Source organism: Scyliorhinus torazame, chromosome 8 (genome assembly GCF_047496885.1).
Source record: "Scyliorhinus torazame isolate Kashiwa2021f chromosome 8, sScyTor2.1, whole genome shotgun sequence".
Lineage (NCBI taxonomy): Eukaryota > Metazoa > Chordata > Chondrichthyes > Carcharhiniformes > Scyliorhinidae > Scyliorhinus > Scyliorhinus torazame.
In genome coordinates this window covers 4,199,976-4,215,512 of record NC_092714.1, presented here as the reverse complement: position 1 = coordinate 4,215,512, position 15,537 = coordinate 4,199,976, and the positions used below count along the sequence as shown (strand labels likewise).

Genomic DNA, 15,537 nt, shown 5'->3' with positions numbered 1-15,537 from the left:
GGGCCGAGGTCGGCGCCGACTTGATGGGCCGAATGGCCTGTTTCTGCACTGTAGGGATTATATGATTAAGATTTCAGTGTTTTCCTGGTGACTGATGTCAGGCTAACAGTTCCCAATTTTCTCTCTCCTTTCTTGAATAGCAGTGATATGTTTGCAAGTAAATTATAAAAGGGGCCGTGTCAATGGGTTATAAAAAGTCACTATGCTCCCTGTGCACCTTGTACCTCAGTGTCAGTCGGAACCTTCTGTCCAGAAGTGGAGGAGGGTGGGAAATTATCTTTGAGACCGACTAATAGTATCCTGTTTGTTAGGATACCGGACCAGACCCCAACATTTGTTAGGATACCGAAAGACAACCCCAAAAAGCTTTTCAACTTGTAAAACTGTGAGGAAAGAATGCTTAGTCCCAGGAGTGATGACTCTGACCAAGAGGCATCTTTTATGTCAAAACAAACTTTAATTTAGACACAGAATTAACCATATTAACATCAAAGAAATAGTTTTACATTTAACAGTTAAACAGATCTCAAATAAAAGGAAAAACTTTAACTTACTTTCTACACCTGCCATTAATTCCAATTATGCAACCCCATGCAGTTCAAATGTCACTTATAAATAAAGTTAACAAAACAGGTTTGTTGTTTATCTGTGTAGCCCATTTGGAGAGAGACCCTTTTTAAGAGCAGACCCTTCTGCTCAAACTATCAGCATTTAGAAAAACTGCAAACTACAGACAGGCCTGGCTCCTCCCATTAATTACATTATCTGTATCCCACAAAGATATCCCATCACCTGCTTATCTTGGACGAAGCACAATCCCTCATAAATGATCTAGTCTCCAGGGAATCTCAAGCAATCAAAGCAATGTTCCATTAGCCATCACTCTGTAAAAAAGTAAATGGTTAAAATCAATTGTGACCTCATCTTTTATGACTCCTTGATTACAACTTTAGTAGATGCACTGCATGTATGTTTTTTAAACCAGGGTTTTTCATTACATTACTGACATAAATACAAAATGAAATGTATAACAATTTCTACATTCATCACGTGTCCTACTATTATGTGAGTATTTTTAATGTACATATTTATTGCAGGTGAGACCATTTGTTTATGTTTAAATTTAAGAGTAAATTTACTGGGTTCTGCTAACATCAAGGAGCGAAGGTCGAAGGTTAGATTATTATCCTGCAGAGATTTCCCTGATATATTCACTTCTATGAGTGCAGCTCTGCATTTGGAGCAAGGGACACAGACAGGCCTACAGCAAATGGATATAGACTCAAAAAGGAAAAACCTGCATGGGCATAGATGAAGAGCAGAGGGGAGTGGAGCTATTTGGATAGCTCTTTCAAAGTACAGGCACAGTGAGCTCAATAGTCTCCTGCCACATCACACGACCCCAGTACTGTGGTCCTGACTCTCAAACCCACTGTCTCTTCAAACGCATGGCCGGGTCAGCCTGCTTTCCACATCGCGTTCTGTGTTGCCCACATCCCATGCCTGTTGCATTCACTCTAAGGTTTGTATGGATTCAGTGACAGGAATCCATTACCACAGGCATATGTAGCACCAGTCTGCCTCCTCCTTGTGTCTCCAACCGGTTGCTCCACACCCAGTGACCAATCAGCTTGTGTGGATTTGGTTCTTCTCGATGTGACACCGACGTGGCCCCTCAGAGAATGAACTCAAAATCTGAAGTTGCCAACTTGGGTTGGACATATTTGGACACTTTCCGAGAAATTGCATCCCGCCTCGCCCCCAAACACACGTTTTTACATCCCCAATATTTTTTATAACTCGCCATTTAAAGAAAATGAACCAAGGGCACAGACATTAATGCCCCTGTATACGTTCCCGCTGCCGTTTCTCACAGCAATATTCAGTCTACATCTGAGGAGACACGGGCAATCCAGGAGAGTTGGCAACTGCAGCCCCATACTCTCTGTTAATTGTTGTGAGGGAGCTGGGAATGTTTACGTCTTTTTATTGCCTTTATTTTGCATTCAAAGTGTTTTCCGTAATCTGTTAACATTGGGCAGCCCATGTATGTTGATTTATATTGTTCAGCTTCATTGCATCTGTATTATTTGGAATGATTTTTTGCTCTGAATTTTCCTTTATTCACAATGCACGATCTGTTTAATTGCTTTCATTTTTCTTTGGTTTCTTTTTTTGTCTCTTGCCTGTTTCAAGATTATTTTTTCTTCCCACCAACCAGATGCTCCCATCTCTCCGTCACCCACCATCACCGCCCCATTCTCTCCCTCCACTAGAACAATCACAACCCCCGTTACCATAACAACCAGCACCACCAAACTGACCGCAGTCTCCAGGGCCCGAGGTACAGTATCAAGCCTGTATTTCTTTCTCAACTAGCTATCAATTTAGCTCAAAGTAGTGAGTAGTTTTTGTAGTTGTTATAGTTAATTTTATTAGTTAATTTTATTATCGTAGCTTATTTATTGACCATTGTTCCAAGCTTGATCCTTCAGAGAGAGACTGGGTAACTGGGGTGATGGGGGGGCAGTTGTAAACTAACCCCCCTGCCTCCCTTGAGGGGGGGATGAGGCAGAATGGGGTTGTAAACTAACCCCCTCCTCGAGGGGGAATGGGGCTGGGCGGGTCTGTTACTAACCCCCCCTCGAGGGGGAATGGGGCTGGGCGGGTTTGTAAACTAACCCCCTCCTCGAGGGGGAATGGGGCTGGGCGGGTCTGTTACTAACCCCCCCTCGAGGGGGAATGGGGCTGGGCGGGTCTGTAAACTAACCCCCTCCTCGAGGGGGAATGGGGCTGGGCAGGTCTGTTACTAACCCCCCCTCGAGGGGGAATGGGGCTGGGCGGGTCTGTAAACTAACCCCCTCCTCGAGGGGGAATGGGGCTGGGCGGGTCTGTTACTAACCCCCCCTCGAGGGGGAATGGGGCTGGGCGGGTCTGTTACTAACCCCCCCTCGAGGGGGAATGGGGCTGGGCGGGTTTGTAAACTAACCCCTCCTCGAGGTGGAATGGGGCTGGGCGGGTCTGTTACTAACCCCCTCCTCGAGGGGGAATGGGGCTGGGCGGGTCTGTTACTAACCCCCCCTCGAGGGGGAATGGGGCTGGGCGGGTTTGTAAACTAACCCCTCCTCGAGGGGGAATGGGGCTGGGCGGGTCTGTTACTAACCCCCCCTCGAGGGGGAATGGGGCTGGGTGGGTTTGTAAACTAACCCCTCCTCGAGGTGGAATGGGGCTGGGCGGGTTTGTAAACTAACCCCCTCCTCGAGGGGGAATGGGGCTGGGCAGGTCTGTTACTAACCCCCCCTCGAGGGGGAATGGGGAAGGGTGTGTTTGTAAACTAACCCCTCCTCGAGGGGGAATGGGGCTGGGCGGGTTTGTAAACTAACCCCCTCCTCGAGAGGGAAAGGGGCTGGGCGGGTCTGTAAACTAACCCCCTCCTCGAGGGGGAATGGGGCTGGGCGGGTTTGTAAACTAGCCCCCCCTCGAGGGGGAAGGAGGCTGGGCGGGTCTGTTACTAACCCCCTCCTCGAGGGGGAATAGGGCTGGGCGGTTCTGTTACTAACCCCCCCTCGAGGGGGAATGGGGCAGGGTGGGTGTGTAAACTAACCCCCTCCTCGAGGGGGAATGAGGCTGGGTGGGTTTGTAAACTAACCCCCTCCTCGAGGGGGAAAGGGGCAGGGTGGGTTTGTAAACTAACCCCCTCCTCGAGGGGGAATGGGGCTGGGCGGGTTTGTAAACTAACCCCCTCCTCGAGGGGGAATGAGGCAGGGTGGGTTTGTAAACTAACCCCTCCTCGAGGGGGAATGGGGCTGGGCGGGTCTGTAAACTAACCCCCTCCTCGAGGGGGAATGGGGCTGGGCGGGTCTGTAAACTAACCCCCTCCTCGAGGGGGAATGAGGCTGGGCGGGTCTGTTACTAACCCCCTCCTCGAGGGGGATGGGGCTGGGCGGGTCTGTTACTAACCCCCCCTCGAGGGGGAATGGGGCAGGGTGGGTTTGTAAACTAACCCCTCCTCGAGGGGGAATGGGGCTGGGCGGGTCTGTTACTAACCCCCTCCTCGAGGGGGAATGGGGCTGGGCGGGTCTGTTACTAACCCCCCCTCGAGGGGGAATGGGGCTGGGCGGGTCTGTAAACTAACCCCCTCCTCGAGGGGGAATGGGGCTGGGCGGGTCTGTAAACTAACCCCCTCCTCGAGGGGGAATGAGGCTGGGCGGGTCTGTTACTAACCCCCTCCTCGAGGGGGATGGGGCTGGGCGGGTCTGTTACTAACCCCCCCTCGAGGGGGAATGGGGCAGGGTGGGTTTGTAAACTAACCCCTCCTCGAGGGGGAATGGGGCTGGGCGGGTTTGTAAACTAACCCTCCCTCGAGGGGGAATGGGGCTGGGCGGGTCTGTTACTAACCCCCTCCTCGAGGGGGAATGGGGCTGGGTGGGTTTGTAAACTAACCCTCCCTCGAGGGGGAATGGGGCAGGGTGGGTTTGTAAACTAACCCCCCCTCGAGGGGGAATGGGGCTGGGCGGGTTTGTAAATTAACCCCCCCTCGAGGGGGAATTGGGCTGGGCGGGTCTGTTACTAACCCCCCCTCGAGGGGGAATGGGGCTGGGCGGGTTTGTAAACTAACCCCCCCTCGAGGGGGAATGGGGCAGGGTGGGTTTGTAAATTAACCCCCCCTCGAGGGGGAATTGGGCTGGGCGGGTCTGTTACTAACCCCCCCTCGAGGGGGAATGGGGCTGGGCGGGTTTGTAAACTAACCCCCCCTCGAGGGGGAATGGGGCTGGGCGGGTTTGTAAACTAACCCCCCCTCGAGGGGGAATGGGGCTGGGCGGGTTTGTAAACTAACCCCCTGTGGCGCACAAAGACTCCGTGAGACAAATAGAGTGAAGTCGATGAGGCTTTATTAAGCGTGTCTGTTCCCCAGCAGCCCGATAGTAAACTGGCATGCGGGGGAAGGCACCGGCTTCTTATACTTCGCCTTCAGGGCGGAGTATGAGGTCAACGGCCAACCAGGACCTGGGATCTGTCAGCCAATGACATTAGGGCTTCCAGTCCCACATGACCCCCAATACATACTACCACATTCACCCCTTGTCAAAAATGAACCCGGCGGGGTGATGCTTCGTATGGTGGTAAGGGTTTACAGTACTGGTCCTGGGAGGATAGAACAGTTACATGGTCGTACCGTATTGGACAGTATCGTCCTGTTACAACTATTTACAGAGGATATAGGAAAAACAAAATGTTCATTGGACAGTCCATCTTTATTTTACATCGACGCCACGAGTCGGTCGGGCGGTCTGGTCGTCCGTGTCGATCGCCTCGGCCCCGGCGGTGGTGGTGGTGCTTGTACCAGTGTTGTCGCCTCCGGGAGCCGCATGGTTTCAGCTGTCGGTACAAAGGGGAGGGGGACTGTTCCTCCTGGGAAGGGGGCGGTCGCGGGGTGCGGCGGTGGCAGGAAGGGGGGCGGTTGGGTTGATGGTGCCGGGGGGGTGTGCGTGGTGCCGGCGGGCGCCAGATCCCGCAGGGAGACCGTGTCCTGTCGGCCGTCGGGGTACTCCACGTAGGCGTACTGGGGGTTTGCGTGGAGGAGGTGAACAGATAGAACATAGAACATAGAACATAGAAAATACAGCACAGAACAGGCCCTTCGGCCCACGATGTTGTGCCGAACCTTTGTCCTAGATTAATCATAGATTATCATTGAATTTACAGTGCAGAAGGAGGCCATTCGGCCCTTTGAGTCTGCACCGGCTCTTGGAAAGAGCACCCTACCCAAACTCAACACCTTCACCCAACACCAAGGGTAATTTGGACATTAAGGGCAATTTATCATTGGCCAATTCACCTAACCTGCACATCTTTGGATTGTGGGAGGAAACCGGAGCACCCGGAGGAAACCCACGCAGACACGGGGATGGACAGAGACAGATGGACAGAGACAGATGGACAGATGGACAGAGACAGATGGACAGAGACAGATGGACAGAGACAGATGGACAGAGACAAATGGACAGAGACAGATGGAGAGAGACAGATGGACAGAGACAGATGGACAGAGACAAATGGACAGAGGCAGATGGACAGAGACAGATGGACAGAGACAGATGGAGAGAGACAGATGGACAGAGACAGATGGATAGAGACAGATGGGCAGAGACAGATGGACAGAGACAGATGGACAGAGACAGATGGACAGAGACAGACGGACAGAGACAGATGGACAGAGACAGATGGACAGAGACAGATGGACAGAGACAGATGGACAGATGGACAGAGACAGATGGACAGATGGACAGAGACAGATGGACAGAGACAGATGGACAGAGACAGATGGGCAGAGACAGATGGACAGAGACAGATGGACAGACACAGATGGATAGGGACAGATGGACAGAGACAGATGGACAGAGACAGATGGACAGATGGACAGAGACAGATGGACAGAGACAGATGGGCAGAGACAGATGGACAGAGACAGATGGACAGAGACAGATGGGCAGAGACAGAGGGACAGATGGACAGAGACAGATGGACAGAGACAGATGGGCAGAGACAGATGGACAGAGACAGATGGACAGAGACAGATGGACAGAGACAGATGGACAGAGACAGATAGACAGAGGCAGATGGACAGAGACAGATGGACAGAGGCAGGTGGACAGAGACTGATGGACAGAGACAGATGGACAGAGACAGATGGACAGAGGCAGATGGACAGAGGCAGATGGACAGAGACAGGTGGACAGAGACAGGTGGACAGAGACAGATGGACAGAGACAGATGGACAGAGACAGATGGGCAGAGACAGATGGACAGATGGACAGAGACAGATGGACAGAGACAGATGGACAGAGACAGATGGACAGAGACAGGTGGACAGAGACAGATGGACAGGGACAGATGGACAGAGACAGATGGACAGAGGCAGATGGACAGAGACAGATGGACAGAGACAGGTGGACAGAGACAGATGGCAGATGGACAGAGACAGATGGGCAGAGACAGATGGACAGATGGACAGAGACAGATGGACAGAGACAGATGGACAGAGACAGATGGACAGAGACAGATGGACAGATGGACAGAGACAGATGGACAGAGACAGGTGGACAGAGACAGATGGACAGAGACTGGTGGACAGAGACAGATGGACAGAGACAGATGGACAGAGACAGGTGGACAGAGACGGATGGCAGATGGACAGAGACCGATGGACAGAGACAGATGGACAGAGACAGATGGATAGGGACAGATGGACAGAGACAGGTGGACAGAGACAGATGGACAGATGGACAGAGACAGATGGACAGAGACAGATGGACAGAGACAGATGGGCAGAGACAGATGGACAGAGACAGATGGACAGAGACAGATGGACAGAGACAGATGGACAGGGACCGATGGACCGAGACAGATGGACAGATGGACAGAGACGGATGGACAGAGACAGATGGACAGAGACAGTTGGACAGAGAAAGATGGACAGAGACAGATGGACAGAGACAGATGGACAGAGAAAGATGGACAGAGACAGATGGACAGAGAAAGATGGACAGAGACAGATGGACAGAGACAGATGGACAGAGACAGATGAAAAGAGACAGATGGACAGAGACAGATCGACAGATGGACAGAGACAGATGGACAGAGACAGATGGACAGAGACAGACGGACAGAGACAGATGGACAGAGGCAGATGGACAGAGACAGATGGACAGAGACTGATGGACAGAGACAGATGGACAGAAACAGACGGACAGAGACAGACGGACAGAGACAGACGGACAGAGACAGACGGACAGAGACAGACGGACAGAGACAGATGGACAGAGACAGATGGACAGAGACAGATGGACAGAGACAGATGAAAAGAGACAGATGGACAGAGACAGTTGGACAGATGGACAGAGACAGATGGAGAGAGACAGATGGACAGAGACAAATGGACAGAGACAGATGGACAGAGACAGATGGACAGAGACAGACGGACAGAGACAGACGGACAGAGACAGACGGACAGAGACAGATGAAAAGAGACAGATGGACAGAGACAGTTGGACAGAGACAGATGGAGAGAGACAGATGGAGAGAGACAGATGGACAGAGACAAATGGACAGAGACAGATGGACAGAGACAGACGGACAGAGACAGACGGACAGAGACAGACGGTCAGAGACAGATGGACAGAGACAGATGGACAGAGACAGATGGACAGATGGACAGAGACAGGTGGACAGAGACAGATGGACAGGTGGACAGAGACAGATGGACAGATGGACAGAGACAGATGGACAGAGACAGATGGTCAGAGACAGATGGACAGAGACAGATGGACAGATGGACAGAGACAGATGGACAGAGACAGATGGACAGAGACAGTTGGACAGAGACAGACGGACAGAGACAGACGGACAGAGACAGATGGACAGATGGACAGAGACAGATGGACAGAGACAGATGGACAGGTGGACAGAGACAGATGGACAGAGACAGATGGATAGGGACAGATGGACAGAGACAGGTGGACAGAAACAGATGGACAGAGACAGATGGGCAGAGACAGATGGACAGATGGACAGAGACAGATGGACAGAGACAGATGGGCAGAGACAGATGGACAGAGACAGATGGACAGAGACAGATGGACAGAGACAGATGGACAGAGACAGATGGACAGAGACAGATGGACAGAGACAGGTGGACAGAGACAGATGGACAGAGACAGATGGACAGAGACAGACGGACAGAGACAGATGGACAGAGACAGATGGACAGAGACAGACGGACAGAGACAGATGGACAGGGACAGATGGACAGAGACAGACGGACAGAGACAGATGGACAGAGACAGATGGACAGAGACAGATGGACAGAGACAGGTGGACAGAGGCAGATGGACAGAGACAGATGGACAGAGACAGATGGACAGAGACAGACGGACAGAGACAGATGGACAGAGACAGATGGACAGAGACAGACGGACAGAGACAGATGGACAGAGACAGATGGACAGAGACAGATGGACAGAGACAGGTGGACAGAGGCAGATGGACAGAGACAGATGGACAGAGACAGATGGACAGAGACAGATGGACAGGGACAGATGGGTAGAGACAGATGGACAGAGACAGATGGACAGATGGACAGAGACAGATGGACAGAGACAGATGGACAGAGACAGACGGACAGAGACAGATGGACAGGGACAGATGGGTAGAGACAGATGGACAGATGGACAGAGACAGATGGACAGAGACAGATGGACAGAGACAGATGGACAGAGACAGATGGACAGAGACAGACGGACAGAGACAGATGGACAGGGACAGACGGACAGAGACAGATGGACAGAGACAGATGGACAGAGACAGACGGACAGAGACAGATGGACAGAGACAGATGGACAGAGACAGATGGACAGAGACAGGTGGACAGAGGCAGATGGACAGAGACAGATGGACAGAGACAGATGGACAGAGACAGATGGACAGGGACAGATGGGTAGAGACAGATGGACAGAGACAGGTGGACAGAGACAGATGGACAGAGACAGATGGACAGAGACAGATGGGCAGAGACAGATGGACAGAGACAGATGGACAGAGACAGATGGACAGATGGACAGAGACAGATGGACAGATGGACAGAGACAGATGGACAGAGACAGATGGACAGAGACAGATGGGCAGAGACAGATGGACAGAGACAGATGGACAGATGGACAGAGACAGATGGACAGAGACAGATGGACAGGGACAGATGGGTAGAGACAGATGGACAGAGACAGATGGACAGATGGACAGAGACAGATGGACAGAGACAGATGGACAGAGACAGATGGACAGAGACAGATGGACAGAGACAGACGGACAGAGACAGATGGACAGAGACAGATGGACAGAGACAGATGGACAGAGACAGATGGACAGAGACAGATGGACAGAGGCAGATGGACAGAGACAGATGGACAGAGGCAGGTGGACAGAGACTGATGGACAGAGACAGATGGACAGAGACAGATGGACAGAGGCAGATGGACAGAGGCAGATGGACAGAGACAGGTGGACAGAGACAGGTGGACAGAGACAGATGGACAGAGACAGATGGACAGAGACAGATGGGCAGAGACAGATGGACAGATGGACAGAGACAGATGGACAGAGACAGATGGACAGAGACAGATGGACAGAGACAGGTGGACAGAGACAGGTGGACAGAGACAGATGGACAGAGGCAGATGGACAGGGACAGATGGACAGGGACAGATGGACAGAGACAGATGGACAGAGGCAGATGGACAGAGACAGATGGACAGAGACAGGTGGACAGAGACAGATGGCAGATGGACAGAGACAGATGGACAGATGGACAGAGACAGATGGACAGAGACAGATGGTCAGAGACAGATGGACAGAGACAGATGGACAGATGGACAGAGACAGATGGACAGAGACAGATGGACAGAGACAGGTGGACAGAGACAGATGGCAGATGGACAGAGACAGATGGGCAGAGACAGATGGACAGATGGACAGAGACAGATGGACAGAGACAGATGGACAGAGACAGATGGACAGAGACAGATGAAAAGAGACAGATGGACAGAGACAGATGGACAGATGGACAGAGACAGATGGACAGAGACAGGTGGACAGAGACAGATGGACAGAGACTGGTGGACAGAGACAGATGGACAGAGACAGATGGACAGAGACAGGTGGACAGAGACGGATGGCAGATGGACAGAGACCGATGGACAGAGACAGATGGACAGAGACAGATGGATAGGGACAGATGGACAGAGACAGGTGGACAGAGACAGATGGACAGATGGACAGAGACAGATGGACAGAGACAGATGGACAGAGACAGATGGGCAGAGACAGATGGACAGAGACAGATGGACAGAGACAGATGGACAGGGACAGATGGACCGAGACAGATGGACAGATGGACAGAGACGGATGGACAGAGACAGATGGACAGAGACAGTTGGACAGAGAAAGATGGACAGAGACAGATGGACAGAGACAGATGGACAGAGAAAGATGGACAGAGACAGATGGACAGAGAAAGATGGACAGAGACAGATGGACAGAGACAGATGGACAGATACAGATGAAAAGAGACAGATGGACAGAGACAGATCGACAGATGGACAGAGACAGATGGACAGAGACAGATGGACAGAGACAGACGGACAGAGACAGATGGACAGAGGCAGATGGACAGAGACAGATGGACAGAGACTGATGGACAGAGACAGATGGACAGAAACAGACGGACAGAGACAGACGGACAGAGACAGACGGACAGAGACAGACGGACAGAGACAGATGGACAGAGACAGATGGACAGAGACAGATGGACAGAGACAGATGGACAGAGACAGATGGACAGAGACAGTTGGACAGAGACAGATGGAGAGAGACAGATGGACAGAGACAGATGGACAGAGACAAATGGACAGAGACAGATGGACAGAGACAGACGGACAGAGACAGACGGACAGAGACAGACGGTCAGAGACAGATGGACAGAGACAGATGGACAGAGACAGATGGACAGATGGACAGAGACAGGTGGACAGAGACAGATGGACAGGTGGACAGAGACAGATGGACAGATGGACAGAGACAGATGGACAGAGACAGATGGTCAGAGACAGATGGACAGAGACAGATGGACAGATGGACAGAGACAGATGGACAGAGACAGTTGGACAGAGACAGACGGACAGAGACAGACGGACAGAGACAGATGGACAGATGGACAGAGACAGATGGACAGAGACAGATGGACAGGTGGACAGAGACAGATGGACAGAGACAGATGGATAGGGACAGATGGACAGAGACAGGTGGACAGAAACAGATGGACAGAGACAGATGGGCAGAGACAGATGGACAGATGGACAGAGACAGATGGACAGAGACAGATGGGCAGAGACAGATGGACAGAGACAGATGGACAGAGACAGATGGACAGATGGACAGAGACAGATGGACAGAGACAGATGGACAGAGACAGGTGGACAGAGACAGATGGACAGAGACAGATGGACAGATGGACAGAGACAGATGGACAGAGACAGATGGACAGGGACAGATGGGTAGAGACAGATGGACAGAGACAGATGGACAGATGGACAGAGACAGGTGGGCAGAGACAGATGGACAGAGACAGATGGACAGAGACAGATGGACAGAGACAGATGGGCAGAGACAGATGGACAGAGACAGATGGACAGAGACAGATGGACAGATGGACAGAGACAGATGGACAGAGACAGATGGACAGAGACAGATGGACAGAGACAGATGGGCAGAGACAGATGGACAGAGACAGATGGGCAGAGACAGATGGACAGAGACAGATGGACAGAGACAGATGGACAGATGGACAGAGACAGATGGACAGAGACAGATGGACAGAGACAGATGGACAGAGACAGGTGGACAGAGAAAGATGGACAGAGAAAGATGGACAGAGACAGATGGACAGAGGCAGATGGACAGAGACAGATGGACAGAGTCAGATGGACAGAGACAGATGGACAGAGACGGATGGACAGATGGACAGAGGCAGATGGACAGAGACAGATGGACAGAGTCAGATGGACAGAGACAGATGGACAGAGACGGATGGACAGATGGACAGAGACAGATGGACAGAGACAGGTGGACAGAGAAAGATGGACAGAGACAGATGGACAGAGGCAGATGGACAGAGACAGATGGACAGAGTCAGATGGACAGAGACAGATGGACAGAGACGGATGGACAGATGGACAGAGACAGATGGACAGAGACAGATGGACAGATGGACAGAGACAGATGGACAGAGACAGATGGACAGAGACAGATGGACAGAGACAGATGAAAAGAGACAGATGGACAGAGACAGATGGACAGAGACAGATGGACAGAGACAGACGGACAGAGACAGATGGACAGATACAGATGGACAGAGGCGGATGGACAGAGACAGATGGACAGTTGGACAGAGACAGATGGACAGAGACAGATGGACAGATGGACAGAGACAGATGGACAGAGACAGGTGGACAGAGACAGATGGACAGAGACAGATGCACAGAGACAGATGAAAAGAGACAGATGGACAGAGACAGACGGACAGAGACAGACGGACAGAGACAGATGGACAGAGACAGACGGACAGAGACAGATGGACAGGGACAGATCGACAGATGGACAGAGACAGATGGACAGAGACAGATGGACAGAGACAGATGGGCAGATGGACAGAGACAGACGGACAGAGACAGACGGACAGAGACAGACGGACAATGACAGACGGACAGAGACAGACGGACAGAGACAGACGGACAGAGACAGACGGACAGAGACAGATGGACAGAGACAGATGGACAGAGACAGATCGACAGAGACCGATCGACAGATGGACAGAGACAGACGGACAGAGACAGATGGACAGAGGCAGATGAAAAGAGACAGATGGACAGAGACACATCGATAGATGGACAGAGACAGACGGACAGAGACAGACGGACAGAGACAGACGGACAGAGACAGATGGACAGAGACAGATGGACAGGGACAGATGGGTAGAGACAGATGGACAGAGACAGATGGACAGATGGACAGAGACAGGTGGGCAGAGACAGGTGGACAGAGACAGATGGACAGAGACAGATGGACAGAGACAGATGGGCAGAGACAGATGGACAGAGACAGATGGACAGAGACAGATGGACAGATGGACAGAGACAGATGGACAGATGGACAGAGACAGATGGACAGAGACAGATGGACAGAGACAGATGGGCAGAGACAGATGGACAGAGACAGATGGACAGATGGACAGAGACAGATGGACAGAGACAGATGGACAGGGACAGATGGACAGAGACAGATGGACAGAGACAGATGGGCAGAGACAGAGGGACAGATGGACAGAGACAGATGGACAGAGACAGATGGGCAGAGACAGATGGACAGAGACAGATGGACAGAGACAGATGGACAGAGACAGATGGACAGAGGCAGATGGACAGAGACAGATGGACAGAGGCAGGTGGACAGAGACTGATGGACAGAGACAGATGGACAGAGACAGATGGACAGAGGCAGATGGACAGAGGCAGATGGACAGAGACAGGTGGACAGAGACAGGTGGACAGAGACAGATGGACAGAGACAGATGGACAGAGACAGATGGGCAGAGACAGATGGACAGATGGACAGAGACAGATGGACAGAGACAGATGGACAGAGACAGATGGACAGAGACAGGTGGACAGAGACAGGTGGACAGAGACAGATGGACAGAGGCAGATGGACAGGGACAGATGGACAGGGACAGATGGACAGAGACAGATGGACAGAGGCAGATGGACAGAGACAGATGGACAGAGACAGGTGGACAGAGACAGATGGCAGATGGACAGAGACAGATGGGCAGAGACAGATGGACAGATGGACAGAGACAGATGGACAGAGACAGATGGACAGATGGACAGAGACAGATGGACAGAGACAGGTGGACAGAGACAGATGGACAGAGACTGGTGGACAGAGACAGATGGACAGAGACAGATGGACAGAGACAGGTGGACAGAGACGGATGGCAGATGGACAGAGACCGATGGACAGAGACAGATGGACAGAGACAGATGGATAGGGACAGATGGACAGAGACAGGTGGACAGAGACAGATGGACAGATGGACAGAGACAGATGGACAGAGACAGATGGACAGAGACAGATGGGCAGAGACAGATGGACAGAGACAGATGGACAGAGACAGATGGACAGGGACAGATGGACCGAGACAGATGGACAGATGGACAGAGACGGATGGACAGAGACAGATGGACAGAGACAGTTGGACAGAGAAAGATGGACAGAGACAGATGGACAGAGACAGATGGACAGAGAAAGATGGACAGAGACAGATGGACAGAGAAAGATGGACAGAGACAGATGGACAGAGACAGATGGACAGAGACAGATGAAAAGAGACAGATGGACAGAGACAGATCGACAGATGGACAGAGACAGATGGACAGAGACAGATGGACAGAGACAGACGGACAGAGACAGATGGACAGAGGCAGATGGACAGAGACAGATGGACAGAGACTGATGGACAGAGACAGATGGACAGAAACAGACGGACAGAGACAGACGGACAGAGACAGACGGACAGAGACAGACGGACAGAGACAGACGGACAGAGACAGATGGACAGAGACAGATGGACAGAGACAGATGGACAGAGACAGATGGACAGAGACAGATGAAAAGAGACAGATGGACAGAGACAGTTGGACAGAGACAGATGGACAGAGACAGATGGACAGAGACAGATGGACAGAGACAAATGGACAGAGACAGATGGACAGAGACAGACGGACAGAGACAGACGGACAGAGACAGACGGTCAGAGACAGATGGACAGAGACAGATGGACAGAGACAGATGGACAGATGGACAGAGACAGGTGGACAGAGACAGATGGACAGGTGGACAGAGACAGATGGACAGATGGACAGAGAC

General features: G+C 51.9%; 1 protein-coding gene across 2 annotated transcripts in view; it reads left to right on the top strand.

Moving 5' to 3' along the window:
- Positions 1 to 15,537, top strand: part of cadm2b (cell adhesion molecule 2b) — a 646,038-nt gene that overhangs the window by 539,409 nt on the left and 91,092 nt on the right. The window contains exon 8 of one of the 2 annotated variants that reach the window (XM_072513056.1): positions 2,222 to 2,344. The exons of the other annotated variant lie outside the window; for it this stretch is intronic. Within the exon in view, the coding sequence (XP_072369157.1) occupies positions 2,222 to 2,344 (123 nt within the window). The remainder of the gene's footprint in view (positions 1 to 2,221; positions 2,345 to 15,537) is intronic. 2 annotated transcript variants of the gene reach the window in all.